General features: G+C 50.8%; 1 protein-coding gene across 2 annotated transcripts in view; it reads right to left on the bottom strand.

The window, feature by feature from the left end:
- CSMD2 (CUB and Sushi multiple domains 2) overlaps nucleotides 1–23581 on the bottom strand; it is a 224638-nt gene that overhangs the window by 57842 nt on the left and 143215 nt on the right. For both annotated transcript variants that reach the window (XM_030290568.4, XM_030290570.4), the window contains 10 exons: nucleotides 23309–23524; nucleotides 19759–19947; nucleotides 16006–16175; nucleotides 14348–14504; nucleotides 13575–13766; nucleotides 12057–12183; nucleotides 7905–8107; nucleotides 6307–6498; nucleotides 2917–3055; nucleotides 1466–1653 (listed from right to left, as the gene is read on the bottom strand). In XM_030290568.4, coding sequence (XP_030146428.4) covers nucleotides 1466–1653; nucleotides 2917–3055; nucleotides 6307–6498; nucleotides 7905–8107; nucleotides 12057–12183; nucleotides 13575–13766; nucleotides 14348–14504; nucleotides 16006–16175; nucleotides 19759–19947; nucleotides 23309–23524 — 1773 coding nt within the window. The remainder of the gene's footprint in view (nucleotides 1–1465; nucleotides 1654–2916; nucleotides 3056–6306; nucleotides 6499–7904; nucleotides 8108–12056; nucleotides 12184–13574; nucleotides 13767–14347; nucleotides 14505–16005; nucleotides 16176–19758; nucleotides 19948–23308; nucleotides 23525–23581) is intronic.

Here is a 23581-nt window from a genome sequence, read left to right as displayed (position 1 = left end):
ATTTGGGATTTGGTTTGGATTCTGGCTGCTCCAGACCCTCCTGTGGAGCACTGGGAGAAGGGAGGCTCCAGATCCCACACCCAAAATCCAAGCAGTAAGGCAAAACTTGGATTTCACACAATCCCAGGATTGCTGAGGCTGGAAAATCCCTTCAGGATCACCGAGTCCAAGTCACCACCCATCCCCAGGTTGTCACCAAGTGCCACAAGGACAAATCATATTTGAGATGGGGAGGCCCTTGCACAGAGAAATCGTGGATTCCCCATCCCTGGAAATGTCCAAGGCCAGGCTGGAAGGAACTGGAAGCAAGCTGGGATGGTGGAAGTGTCCCTGCCTATGGAGCTAGGTGGGTTTTAAGGTCCTTTCCAACCCAAACCAGTCTGGGATTCTTTCATTTATTCCTTGGACACCTCCAGGGGTGAGGATTCCACCCCTTCCAATATCTGACACCTCTCCATGCAGAAATTCCTGCTGATGTCCAACCTGAGCCTCCCCTGGCACAACTGGAGGCTGCTCCCTCTCATCCTGTCCCTGTTCCCTGGGAGCAGAGGCCAAACCCCACCTTGCTCCACCCTCCTGAGAGGTAGAGAATAAAAAATTCTCTGCCCTGCAGAGTTTAATATCCCATTTCAACATAAAAATTCCAGGGAACACTAGAGAGCTGTCAGGACTTAGATATTTCTTTCCTTCTTCTTCTAACAGCTATTTTTTTCTTTTTTTTTTTTTTTTTTCCTATTTCTCTTATTTTTTTCCTGCCTGCAATATAATTAGAGGCTTTGATTAATCCAGCTCTTTTGTCATTTGGAAATTGCTCATTAAAGATGAGGGCTTTTCTGAGAGCAGTGGCTCTGGGAACAATTCAAGTGTGCTTAAGCATTAAATCAGGGGCTCTCAGATTTTGGGAAAGGTGTGGAAGGAGAAACTGTAAAGCCCACAGGTCTTGCTTTTGCTTCTCTGCACCAAAAATCAGGTGATGCCATGGTTTCCTGTCCACAGCAGCTGCACCAGGTGATCCAAGTGAATGGGGCACAAAAGGATGGGAATTTTTTTCCCCAGAGTACCAATTCTCTGTTTTGGGAGCCACAGACTGGTCAGCCCCCACTGCCCACCACACATTTGTATCCTCACCTTTTAATCCTGAAATCCTGGCTTCTCCTGGGCTCTGTGGGGTCTTGATGCACAGATTTTGGACACTTTGAGCACCACTTTTCCTTTTTTCCTGTTTCACTCCATCCATCTTCACCTCCCTCTCTCCTCCCACTGCTTTGGACACCCTCCCTCCCTCCCTTTCTCCACCCTCTGCTTCGGGGCTGGCAAAACACCTGACTTCCCCCTGGGAGGAGTTTTCCACAGCATCTAGAGCCTCTCCCAATGAGAGGTTGCTCCAATAAGGTGGAATAATCTGGGAATAAGCCCAGGGAAAGCCTCAGGTAGCTGCTGGGCCAGGTGTGCTCTCAGCCCTCACCTGTGTACTCGATGACGAAGCCGGCGTTGCTGACGGAGGCGTCGCTCCGGAATGCCAGGAAAAGGCTGTTGCTGCTGCTCTCGATCCTTTCTGGGAGCTGGGAGCCATAAAAACTCCCAATCAGGGGGCTCAGGGAGTCAGGCCCGTCGTAGATGTGCAGGAAATCATAGCCAGGCTCCAGGCTGAAGCTGCAAAAGCAAAGGAGGAGAGCTTGGAGTCGGGACACGTCCCTGGAGAACTCTGGGTTGAGGTGCTGGGATGTGGAACCCCAGGGAAAGGTTTGGCTGCTCCTGCTGCAAAGTTCTGCCAAGCTGGACATTCCTGCCAGCTGCTCCTGCTCCAAAATCCTGCCAGGCAGAGGACACTGCTGTGTCCAAACCACGGGTGAGGAATGCAGGAATGGGGATGGAGTCAAGAGACAAAGCCTGAGCCGGAGCTGCTGCAGGGATTCCTGCAGCCCATCATGTTCTGTGTATCAAAGAGGAGCTGCATTAAATCAGGGGCTCTCAGATTTTGGGAAAGGTGTGGAAGGAGAAACTGTAAAGCCCACAGGTCTTGCTTGTGCTTCTCTGCACCAAAAATCAGGTGATGCCATGGTTTCCTGTCCACAGCCGCTGCACCAGGTGATCCAAGTGAATGGGGCACAAAAGGATGTGGAATATGAGCATCTCCCCTCCAAAAAACAGTCTGGGAACAGATTATCCAGGGACACGGGACAGTTCTAACAGCCTTGGGTTGGTTCCTTCCCAGAGTTCAGACATCCACACCTGGATGATCCCTCCCTGCTCTGTGTCCCCAGGGCCATGGCACCCAACCCTTGTGTTGGGAGTCCAGAGCTTCCCTCTGGCTGCCCTGGCAGGGCTGGGACCCTGGCAGGGGTCAGGAACCCCCCTGGACAGAGCCCCCAGAGACACTGTCTGTGATCTCTGTCCATGGAAAAGAGTTTTCAATCTTACAGGATGAATTACCAGCTCTGAGTGTTTGATATAAGTAATAATTAAGTGTAGCACAGGTGCAAAAGTAAAATTTTAGGATTCTAGATTAGGGGTCCAAAGGGGACAAGATGGAGGAAATTGGGTGTGTCTTGTCCTTTTTCTCCTTCTTCATGCCCTCCATGTTTCACTGTGGTGTTGGCATTTTTCTGTTGGTTCAGGCTGGGGACACACTGTTCAACATAGGTGACAGATATTGGCACGTTATTGTAAATCCAGCACAGGTAGTTTGTGGTATTTAATGTTTGTACCATCCCACTGAGGGCAGAGCCCCACACGCTGCCCTGCAGGACAGAGCTGCGGCAGGGCAGCAGAACATGTTAGAGATAAACAGAATAAACAACCTTGAAACAGCACAGACCAATTATGGCTTCTGCTTTGGCAGCGGGGCAGAAAGACAAAAACTTTTTACAATCTCAAAATCATCAATACCACAAATTGCAACCCTTGTGTACTCACACGTTGAACACCAGGGCAATGACGTAGTCGGGGGACACCGTCAGCTTCCAGTCACACTCCTTCCCCGGGGGATACGGCTCCGGGTACTGCGGGGACAGGATCACCCCAGCCGGGCCCGTCAGGATCCCGCCACACGGAGCTGCAGGAAAACCACCGAGGCTGAGGAGGCTTTGGAGCACGGAGACTCCCGAAGCAGCAAATGGGAATGCGAAAAACGCCAATCACTTGGTTAAGATTTTTTAAAATAATGAAACGGTTGTAAAAATAGTAATACAATTAGAGTAATAAAATTTAGAGTTAGGACAGTTACAAGGCAATAAAAAGCAAAGAATTACGGATGTCCGGATGCTCTTGGACACTGAGTCATGACAAGCATGACTTGTGAACAAAAGAATAACCTTAAAAGAAACAGCCTGTTGCGTATTCATATCTCTCATACATGATGCATAAATTCTCTGCAAATTAAGAACTTTTCTGGGTTTTGTCAACTTCTTCTCCTTAATCTTGGTGGTTCCAAAAAGATGGAGAGGAGGTGGAAGAACGTTTGTGTTTTCTGATAAGGGGACAGTAACTCTTTATGGGCTCCAAGTCACTGTTATCTCTGTGCAAAGAGTTTCTTGATTATCTCATCTCTTGCTTGAGTTAGTAAAAAAATCCTACATGCAGAGTTTCTATTTCAACATTATGTTGTAACCTAAAACTACATTTAACACACAACTTAAGAGAATGAATACAGCACAACTTTCTAACATTACACATATAATATTCATCGTAACATTTGCGAAAAGCCAATAATAAATAATGCATTTTTCACAGGGAAGCAGGAATGGAAAAAGATGGAGATGTGACAGACAGAGGGGTTTGAGATAGCACAGAATCCCAGGATATTTCCGTGGGAAATGACCCAGAGGCTCACGGGTGACACGAGGCTGTGGTGGCTCTGTCATTCCACAGGGGACAAACACCACAGACAGAGCTCTGGATGCCACCAGCACCTTCCTAAAACCTGTAAATGAGGAGCCAGGAGGAGAGAGAGGGAGATCTTCCACTTTTCTGCTGCATTTATGGAACTCCCTGTCAAGGCCTGTTCGCTTGTAACAAGGTGGAAACACGTCTGGGCAGTCGTGTTTACTCCACTTCCCAGCACATTAAATGCCAAGCTGATTGAAAAATCAATTTTTACTTTTTTAAGGCTCAAAGTGCCTGCTCGTGTTTCTCACCGTGGCAAAACATGAGTGATATTTTCCCTGTCAGTTTTTGCTGCAGGCTCCTTGTGAGGGCTCCGAGATTTCCCAGATCGACCCTCACGTATTTGGGATGGGGTGAGAGGAAAGGGGTCTGAAAATGATGGGATAAATCTTGGAAGGATCTTCCATGAAGGAGTGAGCACGTGGGATTGTCCTGTGGGCTTTGATAAAGAAAAACATCCAGAAAAATATCAGGTAAAACCCAGTGGGGCTGGTCTAGAAATGTCATAGTAGGGATGAGAGACCTTTTTAAAGTCCAAGAATAGAGAAATGTTTTCCTTCTGGGACACACCAGGAAATCATAGCACAGACATAGAAAATTTGGCTGAAAGTCCCCCAAAAACGCCTTGGAAGAACTCACCAGCATCTCTTCTGTGCCCATTCACCCTAATTTTAACCCCAAGGGTGTTTCCCCTCCCGGATTGTAACGTCAGGGGAAAACTCTGAAGAAACCAAAATCTAAGGACTCATTTTTGAAAAGCCTGAGGGAGACAAGTGTTCAACACCCTCGGATTCCTTTGAAAATCCCACCCAGGGTCTCCAAAGATTTGAAGCAGGAGCTGGACCCAGCCAGTGCTGCCTGGGATGGGGAGGGATGCAGATTTCAAATGGCCCAAACCTCCCGGGGTTCTCCCAGCCCGGATTGTTTGGCAGTTGTGCCACGAAGAGGGGAAAACACGTTTGAAATGCTAAATACCCCAAATCAGCCCTAAATTTAACACTGAATTTTCCCAGTTTAGCTCCAACCGAGCTGCCTCTCCCACAGTTACTGATATTTCATTGATTCTTCCTCCAAATCCTTTGTCACTTCATGTTAAAATTGGATTAAAAAAATAAACTATAAACAATTGACGTATAATTTGAAGTACAATTTTAAGTATTAGAAAATCAGCATTTTTTATCAGAGCTCTGCAGATCTGAAGGGTATTTTAAAAATATTTCTTAATTTTTAAAGATGGGTGGGGTGAAATTTTACAGTAGGGTTCAGGACATGGAGCTGTGTCAATGGACTCAGGACATGGATCTGTGTCCATGGGTTCAAGACATGGATTTGTGCCTATGGATTTAGGACATGGAACTGTATTCATGGGTTTAGAACAAGGATCTGCGTCCATGGATTCAGGACATGGATTTGTGCCCCTGTGCTCAGATCATGGATCTGTGTCCATGTACCCAGGACAGAGCCCTTTGTCCATGGATTCAGGACAGAGCCCTGTGTCCCTGTGCCCAGTCACAGATGTGTGTCCCTGTGCCAGGACAGGGCTCTGTCTCTGTGTGCCCAGGTCACAGATGTGTCCCTGTGCCCAGTCACAGATCTGTGTCCCCCTGCCCAGGTCACAGATGTGTGTCCCTGTGCCAGGACAGGGCTCTCTGTCCCTGTGCCCAGTCACAGATGTGTGTCCTGTGCCCAGGTCACAGATGTGTGTCCCCGTGCCCAGTCACAGATGTGTGTCCCTGTGCCAGCACAGAGCCCTGTGTCCCTGTGCCCAGTCACAGATGTGTCCCCGTGCCCAGTCACAGATCTGTGTCCCTGTGCCCAGTCACAGATGTGTGTCCCTGTGCCAGGACAGGGCTCTGTCTCTGTGTGACCAGGTCACAGATCTGTGTCCCTGTGCCAGGACAGGGCTTTCTGTCCCTGTGCCCAGTCACAGATGTGTGTCCTGTGCCCAGGTCACAGATGTGTGTCCCTGTGCCAAGGTCACAGATGTGTGTCCCTGTGCCCAGGTCACAGATGTGTGTCCTGTGCCCAGTCACAGATGTGTGTCCCTGTGCCAGGACAGGGCTCTGTCTCTGTGTGACCAGGTCACAGATCTGTGTCCCTGTGCCAGGACAGGGCTTTCTGTCCCTGTGCCCAGTCACAGATGTGTGTCCTGTGCCCAGGTCACAGATGTGTGTCCCTGTGCCAAGGTCACAGATCTGTGTCCCCGTGCCCAGTCACAGATGTGTGTCCCTGTGCCCAGTCACAGATGTGTCCCTGTGCCCAGATCACAGATCTGTGTCCCTGTGCCCAGTCACAGATGGGTGTCCCCGTGCCCAGTCACAGATGTGTCCCTGTGCCGGGACAGGGCTCTGTGTCCCCGTGTGCCCAGGTCACAGATGTGTCCCTGTGCCCAGTCACAGATGTGTGTCCCTGTGCCCGTACCTGTGCAGGTGGGCGGGTCTGGCTGCCAGAAGAACCTGTTCTCGATCTGCACACAGGTGATCTGGGCCTCCCCTTGCAGGGCGTAGCCGGGGTTGCACTGGAAGGTGATGGAGTCCCCGGCCTCTTTGCTGTCCCCGCTCCGGCTCCCGTTCTGGGGGATTCCTGGGTCATTGCAGGAGGTGGCTGTGGAAACTGAAGGGAATTCAAAGCACTCTTGAATAGCAATGTTTATTTAACACCAGGCCTGCAGCACCAGCTCTCCTGAGGCTCTGTCCTTACCCAGACATCCAGGTCGTGCCTTGTTTCCCCATCCCTCCTCCCTCAGCATCCCCTGAAGTTCCCCCACACACAAAAAGTGCCTTTCCCTTTGCTCTGAGCATCTGCCACTCCAGCTGGGAAAGGCTCTGGGGACCAGCAAGTTCTAGAGCAGCACCCAGGGAGCAGCTTTGATGTAGAATTGTGCACATGGCTGTTTACTCCATCAGGCCAGACACCCACTGATCTTCCACGGTGCTTTTGGAGAGTTCTGTGCCAGGCACATGCTGCAAAATCAACTCAGCCACCAGCACTTCACGCTTTCCCCTGAGTGGCAGAGAAATTCAGCCTCAAGATCTGTGAAGCATCAAGCCTGACCTTTCAGAAATGTGTTTGTTTCCATTCCAGACTTGTTGCTGCCTCTCTTTGAGGTCTGAGATGTCCCCTGAGCTGGGGACAGGCGAAGCTTCGCTGCTGCCTGAGCTCAAGGTCTGCCAACAGCACAAGGATTTACCAGCAGGGAAAATCCTGGAGTAATAGGAGTTTTGTGAGCTTATCCACCTCATTAAAGCTCCCAAGATCCCAAAGTGGACAGGTCTGAGCTCAGGTCTGGCTGCTTAGTCACACCTGCTGAACAAAGGCTTTGAGCAGGAGCAGTCAATAAAGCCCAGCTCCAGATCAGGAGCTTATTTCCTGCTAAGTTGATGAGAGTCTGTTACACTCAGGCAGTTTAGAGAAAGCTGCTCTTGAAAGAGCCAGAGGAAATCCCTCTCTTTCTGTGCAGCTGGAGATAAGGAAGTTAACAGCCCAGGCTGGTCCTTCCTGGCAGGACAAGACACAAATCTGGCAAAAAAAAACCCCAGGATGGCACTGCTGTGTTGGGTGACACAAAGCTCTGCCTCTGGCTGAGTCATCCCAAAGGTCTGAAACCCAGCAGAAATTCTCCCCAAAATGCTGGCTTGTTCCCCCAGCCAAGCAAGGCAGCCTGGACAGAAAGTTATGGAAAAAAAAAACAAACTTGGGAAGATGTTTCTATGTGTCTTAGCCCAGGGAAAGTCACATCATCCCTTGCCCAACCACTCCCTGTTAATTATCACTCCAAAACAACTGCACAAACCTGGGACACTCTGTAAATATTGGAATATATCACCCTAAATAATTGAAATGAATGTGTTCACAGGGCTGAGGTTTGGTTGGGGTTTTCTCTCTGGGTTTGGTTTGGGTTTTCCCTCTGGGTGTGGCTGGTTTTACCTCTGGGTTTGGTTGGATTTTTCCCTTGGGGTTTAGTTGGGGTTTTCCCTCTGGGTTTGGTTGGGTTTTTGAGGAACCCCTGCACATCCCACCTGAGAACTGGATGGCAAAACCCTGTTTGCTGGTGAAGAAGTCGGTGTTGAACTGCAGGATGACAGAGTTGAAGGTGCTGTGGATGTCCCCAGGCAGCCCCGAGCCGCTCATCTCCTTCAGCAGGATCCCGTTCTCCACCGGCCCGTCCCAGATCCGCAGCACGTCGTGGAACTCCTCGGTGTGGAAAACCATGAAATGGAGCCTGTGGGGCAAAAAACGCCTGGAATTCAGGCCTGGAGTGTGGTTTGTGCCACATTCGGGCAGCCAGGCCCACGTGGAATGTGTTGTCTCCTCTGGAATTCAGACCTGGAATGTGCTTTGTGCCACATTCAGGCAGCCAATTCCGAGGCTGGATTGCAGCACCTTCAGGATTTTGATGTATTTTAGGAAGGTCTGGATGTTGCAGAATTAGATCAGCAAACAGAGGAACTTCAGCAGAGAATGGAGAGAAAATGAGGCAGCAGGAGGGAGAGCTCCAAAATCCACACCAGGGAGGGAAAACAGGAGTTATGAAGGTGACAATGAGCTGACACTGAGGGTTTATTTTGATGCTCTGAAGGCAGATTTCATTCCCTTCCTCTGCATTTCAAAGTTGGGTCTGGCCTGGAGAGAGGGCTCAAGGCCTTCAGCCAAGGCACTTCCAGAGGGAATTCCTGAGGGAAAGCTGCAGGAGACCTCATGGTGAGGGAATTCCTGTTGAGTCTGGGCCAGTGATGGACCCAAGGGAGAGGCAGGAGGTCCCTCCGTGCCCAGGTGAGGGCTGGTGGCACTCCAGGACAGGACAGACATGATCCCAACACATCCCTGCTGGGATCTCACCCTGCTCCTCCCCAGGCCCAGCTCTGCTGTGGGAGGAGGGGGAGCAGATGGATCCAGGCTTTTCCAAGAGCTTTGGGATCCTCCCAGGTCAGAAGAACCACCCTAGAACAGGATCCAGCCCCGGTTACGGTGACACCTGGGGGAGTCACCAGCTGAAGGATGAAGTTCTGATTGTGCTGAGTGGGAATGGACCCACAGGAATCAAATCCAATTCCAGACATCCCCAAATCCCACCCTGCCCTTGAGGGTGTTTCCAAACCCTCCTGGGGCTCTGGCAGCTTGGGAATGTGGCCATTCCCTGGGGATGGAGCAGGAGCTGATCCCTTCCACTCCTGTGCTCAAATCCCACCTGGAGAGGAGGATTTTCCCTGTCCCCGTTTGTCACTGCCCCATTTTCCCTCTGGCACAACAAAATCAGGCCAACCATGGGCAACTCAACCCCAGTGTGAAACAGGGACAGAAACCCAGAAACAGGAAAAAAATCTGTAAAAAACAAACCCATCAGGTGCTGTGCTGAAATCCCTGCCAGCCCACGGAGGCAAACAGGGAAGCTTTCACTTGGCTGCTTTCCCATTTATCTGGGGCAAACATAAATAAATCAGGGGAGAGCCATAAAAAAAAAAAGGGGAGGAAAAAAAAAAAAAAAGCCCCACTGTAAAATCCTCAGCACCAAAAATGATGCCCACAGAAGCTGGGAGAAACCAAAAGAACTGAACCATAAATCTCCAAAGCAGAGACCTTGAGCAGAGAGAAATAAAGCCAGGCTTGAGGAAAATCAGGATGGATGGTGCAGAGCTGTTCTCCACGGCTGCCTTGGTGTGATTATGATTGTTCCCAGCCTTAACTGGGCCCAGTGAGCCAGAAATGCTGGAAAAAACTCATCCCTGGAGACCTTGGGATGAGGGAGAGGCTGCCAGGGGTGGGGGGACACCCTGGAACTGCCATCAGCCTAAAGCACTCCCCTTTATTTGAGAAAAAACAACTTCAGGCTGTGCCAGGGGTGATCCATGGGATTCAGCTTCAGGTGATCCATGGGACAGGCTGTCCAGTGCCTGGGATCTGCTGGGATATCAGATCTGGAGTTCTCTGGAGCAAATCCATCTATTCCACAGGCACATCTCAGCTTTGCCCTCAGCCTGAGGCGTGAGACCAGGCACAGCCCCTGCTTCAGCAGATGATGGAAGGGAAAGGAGTTCTATTCCTGAGGGGAAAGGAGTTCTATTCCTGCACTCTGACAATCCAAATTGCTCAGTTACAGGCATGGAAATGCAGGGGAAAAATTTTTTAAAAAGCAAATTCAAAACTGGGGAGATTATATTTATATAAATGTGAGAGAGGGGAAGCTCTGGCAGCTTAGCAAGGAGCAGAGAGGAGAGCCCAGCTCTGCCCTGAGAGTGTGAACAACCTTGAGGAGCTCTTCCCTGAGCTCCCCACAACCCCAATGACCATCCTGAGGAGTTTTTATGCTGACATTCCCCATCCAAGCTCTGACTTTGGCTTTTCTGTGCAAGGTTGGGACCTCCCTGGCACAGAGGTGCTACCACAGCCACCACTTTCCACCTCAGCAGCAGGTTGGGGGCTGCCCCACTGCCCCAGAGAGGCTTCCCCAGCTTGAAAGCTGTTCAATGTCCTGTCCCTGGGAAGTGGAACATCCCAAAATGCTGGAATTGGTCACATTCCCAGGACTCCCAGAGCTCCAGGAGCGTTTGGGATGCACAGGGTGGGGTTTTGGGGTGTTGGGACAGGGCCAGGAGCTGCACTAGATGATCCTTTTGGGATCACTTCCAGCTCTGGGTATCTTCTCTTGTTTTTAGATGAAACTCTGGAAAGTGGAAGCTGTCAATACCCATGAAATTGGGATAAATTAATGACATCAGTGGTTTTTGACAACACTGGGATCAGGGATGGACCACAACCCACCTCTGCCGTGTCTCTGCGTTCCCTGCTCCCAGCTGGGCAAGGAATTCCCATCCATTTTCCAGCACATCCTCCTCCTTCCTCCTCTCCCCCAGCTCTCCCAGCCCAGCCAAGGCACTCCACACCCCAAATTCATCCCCTCTGCAAGAGCAGCCCTTTCCCCTGCATGCCTCTAAAGCGCAGACTCATTTTTCTCCCCGTCTCACCCTCCTGCTCTTCCCCTCGTGCTGTGCAGATACAGCTTCATTCCAAAAGCTCTGGTGATTAATTTTCATGTAAGTTATAAATGAGAGCTTTATACAATTGTATCATGCGTGAAGAGGATTATTTTTCCAATGGATTACCATAAAAATGAAGTTGCTGGGAATGTGCTCTCCCCACTCCCCTGAGATCATCCGTGCTGCTGGAGCTGGGAAATGAAGGAGCAGGGAGAGGGAGCTCTGGGAAAGGCAGGGTCACCAGGTTTGTGTGGCTCTGATACCTCCTGGAACCTTCTCCTTTCCCTCCTGGCCTCTTCCAAGCCTTTGGTTGATCCCAAATCTCTGCTCATGTGGGTGCTTTTAGGGACTACAAGAGCAAAGTTGCTGAAGCAGCCTTTGGATGAGGGGAAAAAGGGACCTCGCTACTTTGTCCTGTAAAAACCTTCTCCAGGAGAATAAAAATAGAGGAGATTTCAAGTGGAAGTTGCCTGTGCAGGGATTCAGCTGCTTTGGCTGTGCTTTTTCTCCTCTGTTCACACCCAAACCCATCCATTATTGAGCCATTCCAAAGGGCAGTGCTAATGGAGGGAATTTCTGCATTAAATAAAAATGAAAACACCAGACCAAACCCGCCTCCAGCAGAACTCCACGGGCTAAAAAGCAGCCTGGAGCTCAGCCTGAGGGACAGGCTGTGCTGGAGAGGCGATGGGTGCTGGGGCAGGAGGGAGGAAAAATGGGATTGAGAGGGAAGGAATTCAGGATGGAACAGCCACATAATGTCCCTCTCAACACAAACCATTCTGTGATTCTGTGGTTACGTACTGTGCCTCCAGAAACTTCCCTTCAAGAGGAAAAAAGGAAGAAACTGAAAAACAGAAATATGTTCTCATCCACCAGGATCACAGCAGATCTTCTGAAGGTCTCAGCCACCTAACTTCACCCCTCCCTTTTGCTAAAGCCTTATTTTTTAAAGGTATTTTTCTGATCCATTGGTTGGAAACAAAGGGAAATTCGGGCATGCCAAGGGTAAGCAGGATGGCTGTGACCACAGAGTCACCCAGCCTAAACCACTCCCTGATTCTGGAACCAAAGCAGTGACTTCTCCCTGCTGGTCCCTCTCAGAGTCACAGGAGCTTCTCCCCCATTGCTTTTATGGAATTATTGACCTGGAAAAATCAGCTCCACGTGGGAAAGAAGCCAAACCACAGCTCTCACCCGATGGTGCATCCAGGCTCTGCCTCGATGGTCCAGATGCAGTTGAGGTTGTGGTCGTAGGGAGTTGGATATCCTGGGGAGAGGATCCGTCCTGAGGCCTCTCCTCTGATTGTCCCTCCACACTCAGCTGCAACAAAAATATTTACAGGGTTAGGGAGAAGATTCGTGGCTTTCTGTGGCTTTTGCTTGGCAACAATCTCATCCTGCAACAGAGATTATTCCTGGCTTTTTCCAGGGATTCTAAAAGCTTACAAAGACAAAGAGAATTTTTCAATTCAGCTGAGTTATCAGAATTATTCTGCATTTCTGTGCTCATTCTGAACACCTGGCAGAGCTTCCCTCCACCTTTCTGAATCCCCAGGGAGCAAAGGCAGAGCCTGCCAGGATCCTGCTTCCCTGCTCTGCACGTGGAGGGTGAAGGAGCTCTGCTCCTCTGCTTGGATTCATCAGAAAATTAAGGATAAGAAGCCAAAGAGCTTGTAAATGTCGCTGTAAATGAACTGCAAAGAACGTGAGGATTTTGAATAATTTCCATAACATATCCATTCAAATGCTGTAATTTTAATTTCTTTCAGTTTTCTTTCATTTCTTTTTAATTTCCACACGCTCCAGACACGGCCTCGTATCCAACACATGTCGAGCAAACAGGGTGAAGGTTAAGAAAACGCACAAATGACGGAGATTTATCTTTTTACATCAATAAATGAGGCTAAAATCCCAGCCAAGGAACGGTCCTGCCTCCTGGGAGAGAGAACACGGAGTGCCAGGGGCTGAGCACATCCCTGGGGGTGGAGATCTCCCAGGGACTCGGTGTCCAACAAGTTCCCCATGTCCTGAGCACAGCAGGACAGGAATCAGCAATCAGCCCCATTCATTTAACACACAAAACCCCAAATCAGAATTTTCCAAGCAGGAAAAGCTGCAGGTGAAAGGGAACTCTGCAAAGGGAATTGAAATGTCTGGGGATGGGATCAGGTGTCAGGCAGCTCTCAAATAAACCTGGCTCTGAGCTGTCACATGCCAGGACACACGTTGATGTCACTATCAGGAGGTGCCACTCACTTCAACCTGTCCAGAGTGAAAGGACAAGGGCTGGAAAAGGACAAGGAAGCAAAAAACCCTTGTCAAATGTGTGTTTAGGGCAGCGTATTTCCTGCTAAAGCTGCTTCAAGTGCTCTCCATCTCACACAGGATCCTCACCACATTAATTAGTGCAGATGGGCAATTAACAGCAGAGTTAATGTCAATGGATCAGCAAAGCAGGGACCAAGGGTGTTCAGGGTGGGGAATCCACAAGGAAATAATTTCCTGGAAGTTTTGGCAGAGCAGGAGGTGTCCCCATCTCAAGGACCTTTAACCACACACAACTTAATTAGTGCAGATGAACAATTAACAGCAGAGTTAATGTCAGTGGATCAGCAAAGCAGGGACCAAGGGTGTTCAGGGTGTGGGATCTGAGGAAATCTCTCCCTGGAGGAGGAGGAGAAGGAGGAAGAGGAGGAGGAGGAGGTGTCTCACCCACACAGGTCGGCAGGGGCTGGTCCCAGGCTCTCCTCTCCCCTGTCAGGCACACCAGCACCCTGGTGCCTCTCAGGGTGTAGCCAGGGTCGCAGCTGAAGGACACCGAGCTGCCAGCAAAGTGTCCCTCGTCGTGCACCTTGTACCCAAACTGGGGGATGCCGGGGTCCTCGCACTTGATGAGCTCAAAACCTGCAGCAGGGAGGAAGGGCAGCTGTTGGCACTGGGAATTTCAGAGTCAGGAGGGTTTTGCACAAAGCCATGGTGGTGTTTTCTTCTTACAATCATGTGTTGGGGACCAAAAGGGCCATATTGGAAATTGGTGGGGTTTTAATTAATGTTGGAGTTTTGATCTGAATTTCTGGATCGCTACAGCCTCGACAGGAAAGGTTTGATCATATCTCAGGGAACAGGGATAGGAGAAGAGGAAACAGCCTCGAGCTGTGCCAGGGGAGGCTCAGGTTGTATTTCTCCATGGAAAGGGTTGAAGGGGGTGCCCCAGGAGGTTTGGAGTCTCCATCCCTGGAGGTGTCCAAGGAATGCCTGTGTGTGGCACTCAGTGACAAGGTGGGGATCAAGCACAGCTTGGACTGGATGGGCTTGGAGGGCTTTTCCACCCTCAGCAATCCTGGAATTCTGTGCTCTCCCACACTCCAACTCCCCTTTGGGTACAAGATCACCACAGGAAGGACTCTTTGCTCACGTACAACACAAAACCATAAAAATACCCCCTGAGCTGTGGGACTGCCAGCACACACGGGACTGAAACTCACTGGAGAACTGCAGCTCGAAGCCTTTGCTGGTGTTGGCAGTGTCGGTGATGAACTCCAGCCACATGGAGCTGGAGGTGCTGTTGATGCTGGTGCCCAGCAGCTCTGAGCGGCTGAAGGTGCCCAGCAGCCGGGCAGAGCTGTTGGTGCCATCGTAGACCTGGGGGGAACAAGAAATCCAGCCTGGAAAAACCATTCCTGTGCTATTCCAGGGACCAAAGCATCACTGCCCAGAGAGGCTGTGGCTGCCCCTGGATCCCTGGAAGTGTCCAAGGCCAGGCTGGACAGGGCTTGGAGCAAACTGGGACAGTGGAAGGTGTCCCTGTCCATCCAGGGGTGGCACTGGATGATCCTTAAGGTCCCTTCCCACCCCAACCATTCCAGGATTTCTCTGCAGTTTCACTGAGCTCTACAACAAGAGAAATGAGGAGGAATTTGTCCCACCTTGTCCCTGCTCTCCTCACAGCAACACCCTGGGCTATTTGGGTTTTTTTGGGGGAGCAGCTTCCTGGGAAAAGCCAGCAGCTCCCAGTAAGTGCCCTGATTTGGGGTCACCTCAAATCAAGGAATTTGCTGCTGGCACTGAGCTGATCCCAGGTATTGGAGGGAAAAGGGAAGGAAGCAACAACCCCACTCTGAATTCCAGCATCAGGCTGGAAAAGCAATTCTAACCCTTCAGGATTTGTCCTGCAAGTGATCCAGGAGTGGTCCCTCGATCCTCAAGTGCAAAAAGGGACAAATCCTTTGGGCAATGTGAGCTGAGATCCAAGGATCTCCACGAAAAGTCTGACTTGATGAAACTCCACAGTGCTGCCCACCTGAGGAGCAGGATTTACACTCTGGAGGATCTGCACCCTCCTCCTGCTCCCTGATTTACTCTGCATACAGGGCTGCATCTCCTCAGCTCTCTTTCCCAAGCAGCAGCTACTGAAAAAACCCACATTTTCCCCCCAGACTGACTCAGAGATGAGCCTTGAATTCGCTGTGATTTAAGAAAAACACAAATGGGTTTTTTTTCTGCCTTTTGTGAGGACCAAGAGCAGCTCCTCAGCAGCAGAGATCGATAGCAACTTTCCTTAGATGAGCAGCTGATGACAAACCTGCTGAGAGAACGCAACTCCTCTGACAAGGAGTTCATTCCTTGCATTAAGAGGAAATCTTCCTCCCTTTCCAGTCATTTAGGAGCTGGAAATGTGGATTACATCTCTCCTGGAGTGTGACACTTCAATGAGGACAGAGGCATTCCTGGGAAGATGGCTCAGCACATCCTTGTAATATTAATGCCTCCTTCAAAACCATTCCTTTGGTTAATAAAAAAACTCAGCCTGGATTTGTCTCCTCCTCCACAGAGTCCTGGAGCTTGAATAATCTGAGAAGAGTCTGGAGTTCTGCATTTCAATCAGCCCCTTTTTGGGACAAACCAGCCTTGATTCTTCAAAGCACTAATATAATGCCCAAACCCTCACCCTTCTGATGGATGAGGAGTTGCTTAGCTGGTCTGGGGGAAAATTTGATCCTCCAAATTTGAAGATTTCTGGGGGAAATTTGATCCTCCAGCACCATGGCAATCACTCCATGGCACTGGACATTCCTGGGGTGACACAGAGGTCAGTCCCACCTAATCCCATTAAAATTTTAGAGCATTTAGAGACCAGAATTACCTTGAGGACATCTCCTGCCTCCAGCTCGAAGGTCCTGGCTTTCAGCTGGATGCCTTTCCCAGGCTGGCTCTGGATGGAGTAGATGCACTCGTGGTTGTTGTTGTAGTTCAGGGGGTAGTTGGGGGACAGCAGCACACCCTGGGTTCCCGTCACCGACGAGCCACACTCAGCTGCACCGAGACACAAAAGCACATTTCAGTGACCCCACGTGTGCTCTGGCCACACCACACATGCAGGTGACTCCTCTGAAGGCCACAGCTGCTCAGCTTTTCCTGCAACAGCAAGAAAAGGGGCTTCTCCCTGCTGTTATTCACTACAACCTGTTGTTAATCATTACAACCTGCTGTTATTCACTACAACCTGTTGTTATTCACTACAACCTGTCCTTATTCACTACAACCTGTTGTTATTCACTACAACCTGCTGTTATACACTACAACCTGTTGTTGATCATTAAAACCTGTTGTTATTCACTACAACCTGTAGTTAATCACTACAACCTGCTGTTATTCACTACAACCTGTCCTTATTCACTACAACCTGCTGTTATTCACTACAACCTGTTGTTGATCATTACAACCTGTTGTTATTCACTACAACCTGTTGTTAATCATTACAACCTGTTGTTATTCACTACAACCTGTAGTTAATCACTACAACCTGTTGTTAATCATTACAACCTGCTGTTATTCACTACAACCTGTTGTTAATCATTACAACCTGTTGTTATTCACTACAACCTGTAGTTAATCACTACAACCTGTCCTTATTCACTACAACCTGTCCTTATTCACTACAACCTGTCCTTATTCACTACAACCTGCTGTTATTCACTACAACCTGTTGTTGATCATTACAACCTGTTGTTATTCACTACAACCTGTCCTTATTCACTACAACCTGCACACTGTCCCCTTTTCCATCACATTTCCTAGCCAGGCTTCTCTTCTCCTTCAGAATATGTGTAAATGTAAATATTGGGGAGGGAATCTGGGTGGAATCTGGGGGGAAATTGTGGGAATCTGTGGGGAATCTGTGTAAATGGAAATCTCTGTGAAATCTGTATGGATCTGCAGAAAATCTGTGAGAAACTGGGGGGAATTTGAGTGAATCTGTGGGAATTTGGGTGAATCTGTGTAAATGGAAATCTGTGTGAATCTCTGTGAAATCTGTGTGGATCAGCAGAAAATCTGTGAGAAACTGGGGGGAATTTGGGTGGATCTGTGAGGAATCTGTGGGAATTGGGGTGAATCTGTGTAAATGGAAATCTGTGAATCTCTGTGAAATCTGTGTGGATCTGCAGAAAATCTGTGGGAAATCAACATAAATCTATAGGAACCTGTACAAATTTGTGTGGATCTGCCTCAGAACAACCCCGAGCCGAGGATTTTCTGTTCCTCCTGCCGAGCTCCCACACGAGCCAGCCGTGAGTCACTGTTTTCCCAGCCTGTTTACCCTGGGAGATTTTCTGCTGTCAAACACTGCCTGCCTGCTCCTCTGGGGCTGTGCAGGCAGGGCTGGGCACAGGCACTCCAAAGTCCCCCCCAAGAGCAGTTTTTGGGATCAATCTCGTGTCCCTGAGACCCCACAGCTCCTGGGGTTGAGGGAACCATCCCAGGACAGCTCCTGGGGCTGAGGGAACCATCCCAGGACAGCTCCTGGTGCTGAGGGAACCATCCCAGGACACCTGGAGCTGAGGGAACCATCCCAGGGCAGCTCCAGGAGCTGAGGGAACCATCCCAGAGCAGCTCCTGGGGCTGAGGGAACCATCCCAGGACACCTGGAGCTGAGGGAACCATCCCAGGGAACTCCTGGGGCTGAGGGAACCATCCCAGGGCAGCTCCTGGAGCTGAGGGAACCATCCCAGAACAGCTCCTGGAGCTGAGGGAACCATCCCAGGGCAGCTCCTGGCTCTGCTGCTGCTCCAGGGAAGGGTTAAAAAAGGAGGCAGCAGGAGAAGCACCCAGAGGAGGCACTTGGGAGGTGACTTTGTCCTCTGCTCCTGCCATGGGTGAAAAGCAGGATTTTGGCCCAGATTCCCCAGGGATGATGCTGGGGACATCTCAGGGAGCTGTCCTGGCCAGAAGGTTTGGGCAAAAGGACAAAAACCACCCTCAGTTCTCCCCAGACCATCTCTAGGACAGAAGCTCAATACAGAGCGTCTGGAAAATCAATTAAATCTCCTGTGATCTTAATGAGTCAGCCTCCCGTTTCCACCCCTATCCAGGCAGATCTGAGCAGGCAGTGGGGACCCTGTGACAGAGCTGTCACCCTGCCACAGAGCTCTGGGCCACCAGCCCTGAGTTTGCCCTGTTATGATAAACCCAAGCTGTTAATTGTGAGCCAGGAACAGCAGCCAGGGCGTCCACTTAGTGCTGCTGTCTGAGGCTCGAGTTCAAAGCTCTGTAAATGATTTTTTTTTAAATTCTCATTCCCCTGATGAGCATCATTGGCAGCCTGATTGTTATTCCCGCCTGTCCCAGCAGGATGAGGCCTCAGAGCCCATCTCACCTCCTCTGCTGGGGAGCTTTGCCAGAGCTCAGGACAATCTCCTGAGCAGCCAGGTGACATCCCTGCCCTGGCTGATCTGGAGGAATCCCTCAGGCTCTGGGTGAGCAGAGCTGGGAACGATTTCCTATTGAAATTCTACACCAAAAAAAACCCCCGTGTGACATCTTTTTCCCAAGGCCTGGAGCATCCTCCTTCCTTCCAAATTTGTCACACTCCTCATGGCTGCCGTGGGAGAGTTCTGCACCCCAGGAACAGCAGCCAGGATCCGTGCTGCAGACCAGTCCTTCCCCTCCTCTACCCTTGGATTTATTGATTTATCACTGCAAGTAACTGATAAAGCTGGAGGGGCTAAAAAATGACCTGCAGTGGTCAGAAAGGGAAAGGTGTAAGGGGTAAGAAACTCATGGAGAACAGGGGAGAGGTCAAAGCAGGGGGAGCTCCCAGACACATCCATAAAAATGTGGAATTTGCCTGGATATGGAGATTGCAGCTGTCTGTAATTCCACAGGGAACGCCTTAAACCCGGGCTGGATGGCAGAACTGCCCCAAAAGGGAGGAGCAGCTCTGCAGGAACTCATTTGGGGTGGGGCTGGGGCACACCTGGGGATGTGGCACCTCCTGGGATGTGGCACCTCCTGGGGAGAGCACTGAAAGGGTGGAAGCTCCTTCCAGCTGCCTCTCCTCCATCCCTGCTCTGCATTGATCCCATCCTGGGGGATGGCACCCATCCACCCCAGGGATGTCACCCATCCTAGGGGTGCTCCCATCCATCCTGGGGATGTCACCCATTCCTGGGATGTCACCCATCCATCCTGAGGATGTTACCCATCCCAGAGGTGCTTCTATCCATTCTGAGGGATGTCACTCCTCCATCTCAGGGATTTCACCCCTCCAGTTCTGGGGATGCCACCCCTCAATCCCAGGGGATGTCACCCATCCCAGGGGATGTCACCCATCCATCCCAGGGGATGTCACCCATCCCAGAGGTGCTTCTATCCATTCTGAGGGATGTCACCCATCCTAGGGGTGCTCCCATCCATCCTGGGGATGTCACCCATCCCAGGTGAGATCCATCTACCCCAGGGGGATGTCACCACTCCATCCCAGGGGGATGTCACCACTCCATCCCAGGGGGATGTCACCACTCCATCCCATGGGGATGTCACCCCTCCATCCCTGCCCACCTCAACAGTGCAGCACAGCGGGACCAGCCAAGCAAAAGGAAAGCACATGACCACCTACCAACACACCTTGGCAGAGGCGAACTCCACACACGCCGTCTCCCGCCCAGGCAGGTGATCCGGGCCGCTCCCTCCAGCCGGTACCCCGGGAAGCAGGAGAAGCTCAGCACGTCCCCCACGCCGAACTGCAGCCCCTTCCTGATGCTGTAGGCTGGCACTTCTGGCTCATCACACGGCTCCAGGTCGTATTCTGGACGGGAAAGATGGATTTTAGGCGATGGCAAATGGGTTCTCTCCTCTACAGAGAGGACATGAGGATCCGAAGGAGCTGTGATCCAGCTGCAGTGAATTCCAAGCCATGAGCACCCACCTGGATTTCACCCCAACCTAAAACTCAGGGATCTGTACTCTCTGGAGAGGACAGGAGGATCCAAAGGAGTATTGATCCAGCTGCAGTGAATTCCAAGCATGAAAACCCACCTGGATTTGACTTCCAACCGAAAACTCAGGGGTTCTGTCCTCTCTGGAGAGGACACAAGGATCCAAAGGAGCATTGACCCAGCTGCAGTGAATCCATGAGGATTCTAATCCACGAAAATCCACTCGGATTTCACCCCCAACCTAAAACTCAGGGGTTCTGTGCTCTCTGGAGAGGACACAAGGATTCAAAGGAGCTTTGATCCAGCTGCAGTGAATCCATGAGGATTCTAAACCATGAAAATCCACCTGGATTTCATCCCAAAATAAAACTCCCCCCCAGCACCTGGATCCCAACCACCTCCAAAGGCAACAGGTCCCAGTTCCTGTCAGGGACACTGGTGGGGATGGGGATTTGTCACTGTCCCTCTGCTGCAGCCCAGCGAGGATGGATTGATCCGGGTGGGATTTCTGCTGCCTCTCCACTTCTAATCCTGGAAATGGATGATCCTGCTCAGAGAATGCAGGAGGACACTGAAGCTGCTGCTCCAAGAAAGGTCACGTAGGATTTTGGCCAACAGCCAAACTCACGCCTCTGACCCCAAACCAGCTTGAAGGAAAATGCTTTTGAGGGTGTTTTTGGCAAAAGCTCCAAGTCCAAAGCCTGTACGTTAACATATATATATGTAAAGGAAGCTAAAAATAGAACTGACTCCTGTTTTTGCTTTTCAAGATAGGAAAGGAACCTTGAAATACACTGAAAATGAGAGTTATAATTAGAGGCGAGCTTTTGAAAGGCAAAAAGCCATTTTCCCCTCATCAAAATAGGAGTTAATTGGAAATTTTCTGACTGGTTTCCACATGCAAATCCCTGACTTCAGAGGCCAGGAACAAAGGCACTGGGAGCCAGGTTTCAGCTGCATCTATGGCAACAGCTCTGCCCGTCAGGGAGGGTGCCAGACCAAGCTCCACAGGAAAAATGGGAATTTCTCTCCTTCCCTGGGTGCTGAACTGGCAGCTCAGGACTGGGAAGGACACAGGGACAGAGGCAAGAACAGCAATAAAGCTCCTGTCCTTCACTGATTGTTGTAGGGAATGGCTTCTGGGGCACTCAGGCAGCAAAGATTGACATTCCCTGGAATGGCAGCACTTGGGAGTCATTTGGAGGACTCCAGCCCAGAGGACACAGTCAAACACCTCGTGCCCTTCAACCAGAGGCTGCCCCAGTGCCATCAGCTGCCCTGCAGTGCTACATGTCCCTTTTTGGGGTCCCTCTCTGTGGCAAGCACGTTTCTCTCCCTCTCAGGATTTTTCATAGAGGTGCACAGAGAGAAATGAGAGGGAAAACAATTTTTATTTCTGCTCCTTGTTTTTCCTATGTGGAATGTGTTTGGAGAATTGTTTCCCTGGGGTGATGCTTGGTTGGATTCTGGTGAGGATTGTTTGAGCCTGGTGGCCAATCCAACCCACCTGGGGCTGGGCTCTCAGAGAGGGTCACGAGTTGTGTAAGAGACAGAGAAAGTAGTATGTAGTTTTAGTATCCTCCTTTTATATAGTATATTAATGTATTTTAGCACAGTTATAATAAAGAAATCATTCAGCATTCTGAATTGAGTCAGACATCGTCATTTCTTCCCATTGGGTTCGCCTGCATTTACAATACCTCTCCAAGTCCCCACGCTCCTTCTGACCGACAACTGCTGAAAAAATATCAGGATTTCCTTTGAAGAATCTGCATTTTGGATCACCACGCCACCATCTCCATGATGGCTGAGCAAGCACAGCTCAGCATGGGATTGCTGGAACTTCTCTGGGCGGGAATTGTTTCCCCTCTGCCTCCTCCTGACTCCTGGAATCAGGAAAATCTGGATCCCTCAGAGCCCTGCTGGGTGCAGCAGGAGGGAGCTCCCATCTGGTGCCAGAGCAACTGAGCCAGCCCAGGCAGGGAAAATGCATTTTCCAGTTCCCTGGAAGTGCCAGTGGGATCATGGAAACCCAGCCTGGGATATGCCAGCTGTGTTAAAATCATGGAATGGCTGGGGTGGGAAGGGACATTAAGGATCATCCAGTGCCACCTCTGCCATGGCAGGGACACTTCCACTGTCCCAGGCTGCTCCAATCCCTGCCCAACCACACCTTGGGCACTTCCAGGGATGGGGCAGCCACAGCTTCTCTGGGAAACCCATTCCAGCCCCTCCCCACCCTCACAGGGAGGAATTCCTCCCCAGTCTCCTCTTTCCCAGTTTGAAGCCATTCCCTGTGTCCTGTCCCTCCATCCTTGTCCCCAGTCCCTCTCCAGCTCTCCTGGAGCCCCTTCAGGCCCTGGAAGGGCTCTGAGCTCTCCCTGGAGCTGCTCCTCTCCAGGGGAACATTCCCAGGCTGGCTCCACGGCAGAGACACATCCAGGACAGGCTCAGGATGGCCACTGGAGGAGCATCCACGTGGAGGAAGGAGCCAGAGGCAAAAAGAGGGAGCAGACGGACAAAGGGAGGGACCAGCCCTGTCCTGAGCAGTCCAGATTGCTCCGTGCTGCTTCCAAAGCATCCCATCTGTCCCTGTGCTGGAAATGCTGGGCCTGCTGCAGGGATTCTCCTCTAAAAGCAGAAAAAGGCTTTGGGGAAGGAGGGACAGCATTCCCCAAAAATCCTGAGCTGCAACTGTCCAGAAATGGAGCAGGGAAGGTGAGGGTGAGGAGGGAGACAGCAGGGCTGGAGAGGGGTTTAGTTTCAGTGGCTCCATTCCTGTTATCCAGCCCAGGACAGAGAGAATTGTTCCCCCTGACTATATGGGGGCTGCAAGGGGGATATTTCTTTGGACACATTGGGAAAAATTTGTTTGGACACACTGGAAAAATTCCTTGGGTCAATTGGGAAAAATTTCTTGGGACACACTGGGAAAAATTCGAAGGGAAGGGAAGGGAAGGGAAGGGAAGGGAAGGGAAGGGAAGGGAAGGGAAGGGAAGGGAAGGGAAGGGAAGGGAAGGGAAGGGAAGGGAAGGGAAGGGAAGGGAAGGGAAGGGAAGGGAAGGGAAGGGAAGGGAAGGGAAGGGAAGGGAAGGGAAGGGAAGGGAAGGGAAGGGAAGGGAAGGGGGAAGGCAAAGAAAGGAGGGACGGAAAGAAGGAAAGAAGGAAAGAAGGAAAGAAGGAAAGAAGGAAAGAAGGGACGGAAAGAAGCTTTTGGGCAGCTGCTGTCACCTGAGAAGGTGATGTTGAAGCCCTCGTAGGACATGGAGAAGTCGGAGATGAAGCGGATCTGGGCCGAGAAGTTCCCGAAGAGCCCCGCGCTGAGCGGGGCCGGCAGCTGGGACCCCGTCAGCTGCTTCAGGGGCTGGGCAAAGCTGGAGTTCTCCGTGATCAGCAGGTAATCGTGGCCATTCTCCAGGTGGAACGTGTGGAAGGTGAAGAACACACCTGCAGAGAGGGGGGGAAAGCACGGGTGGAGTCATCCCACAGCATTCCCAGTGCCCA

This window comes from Taeniopygia guttata, chromosome 23 (genome assembly GCF_048771995.1).
Source record: "Taeniopygia guttata chromosome 23, bTaeGut7.mat, whole genome shotgun sequence".
Classification (NCBI taxonomy): Eukaryota; Metazoa; Chordata; class Aves; order Passeriformes; family Estrildidae; genus Taeniopygia; species Taeniopygia guttata.
Note: the sequence above shows the minus strand (reverse complement) of the source record. Positions and strands in the feature narration are given on the sequence as shown.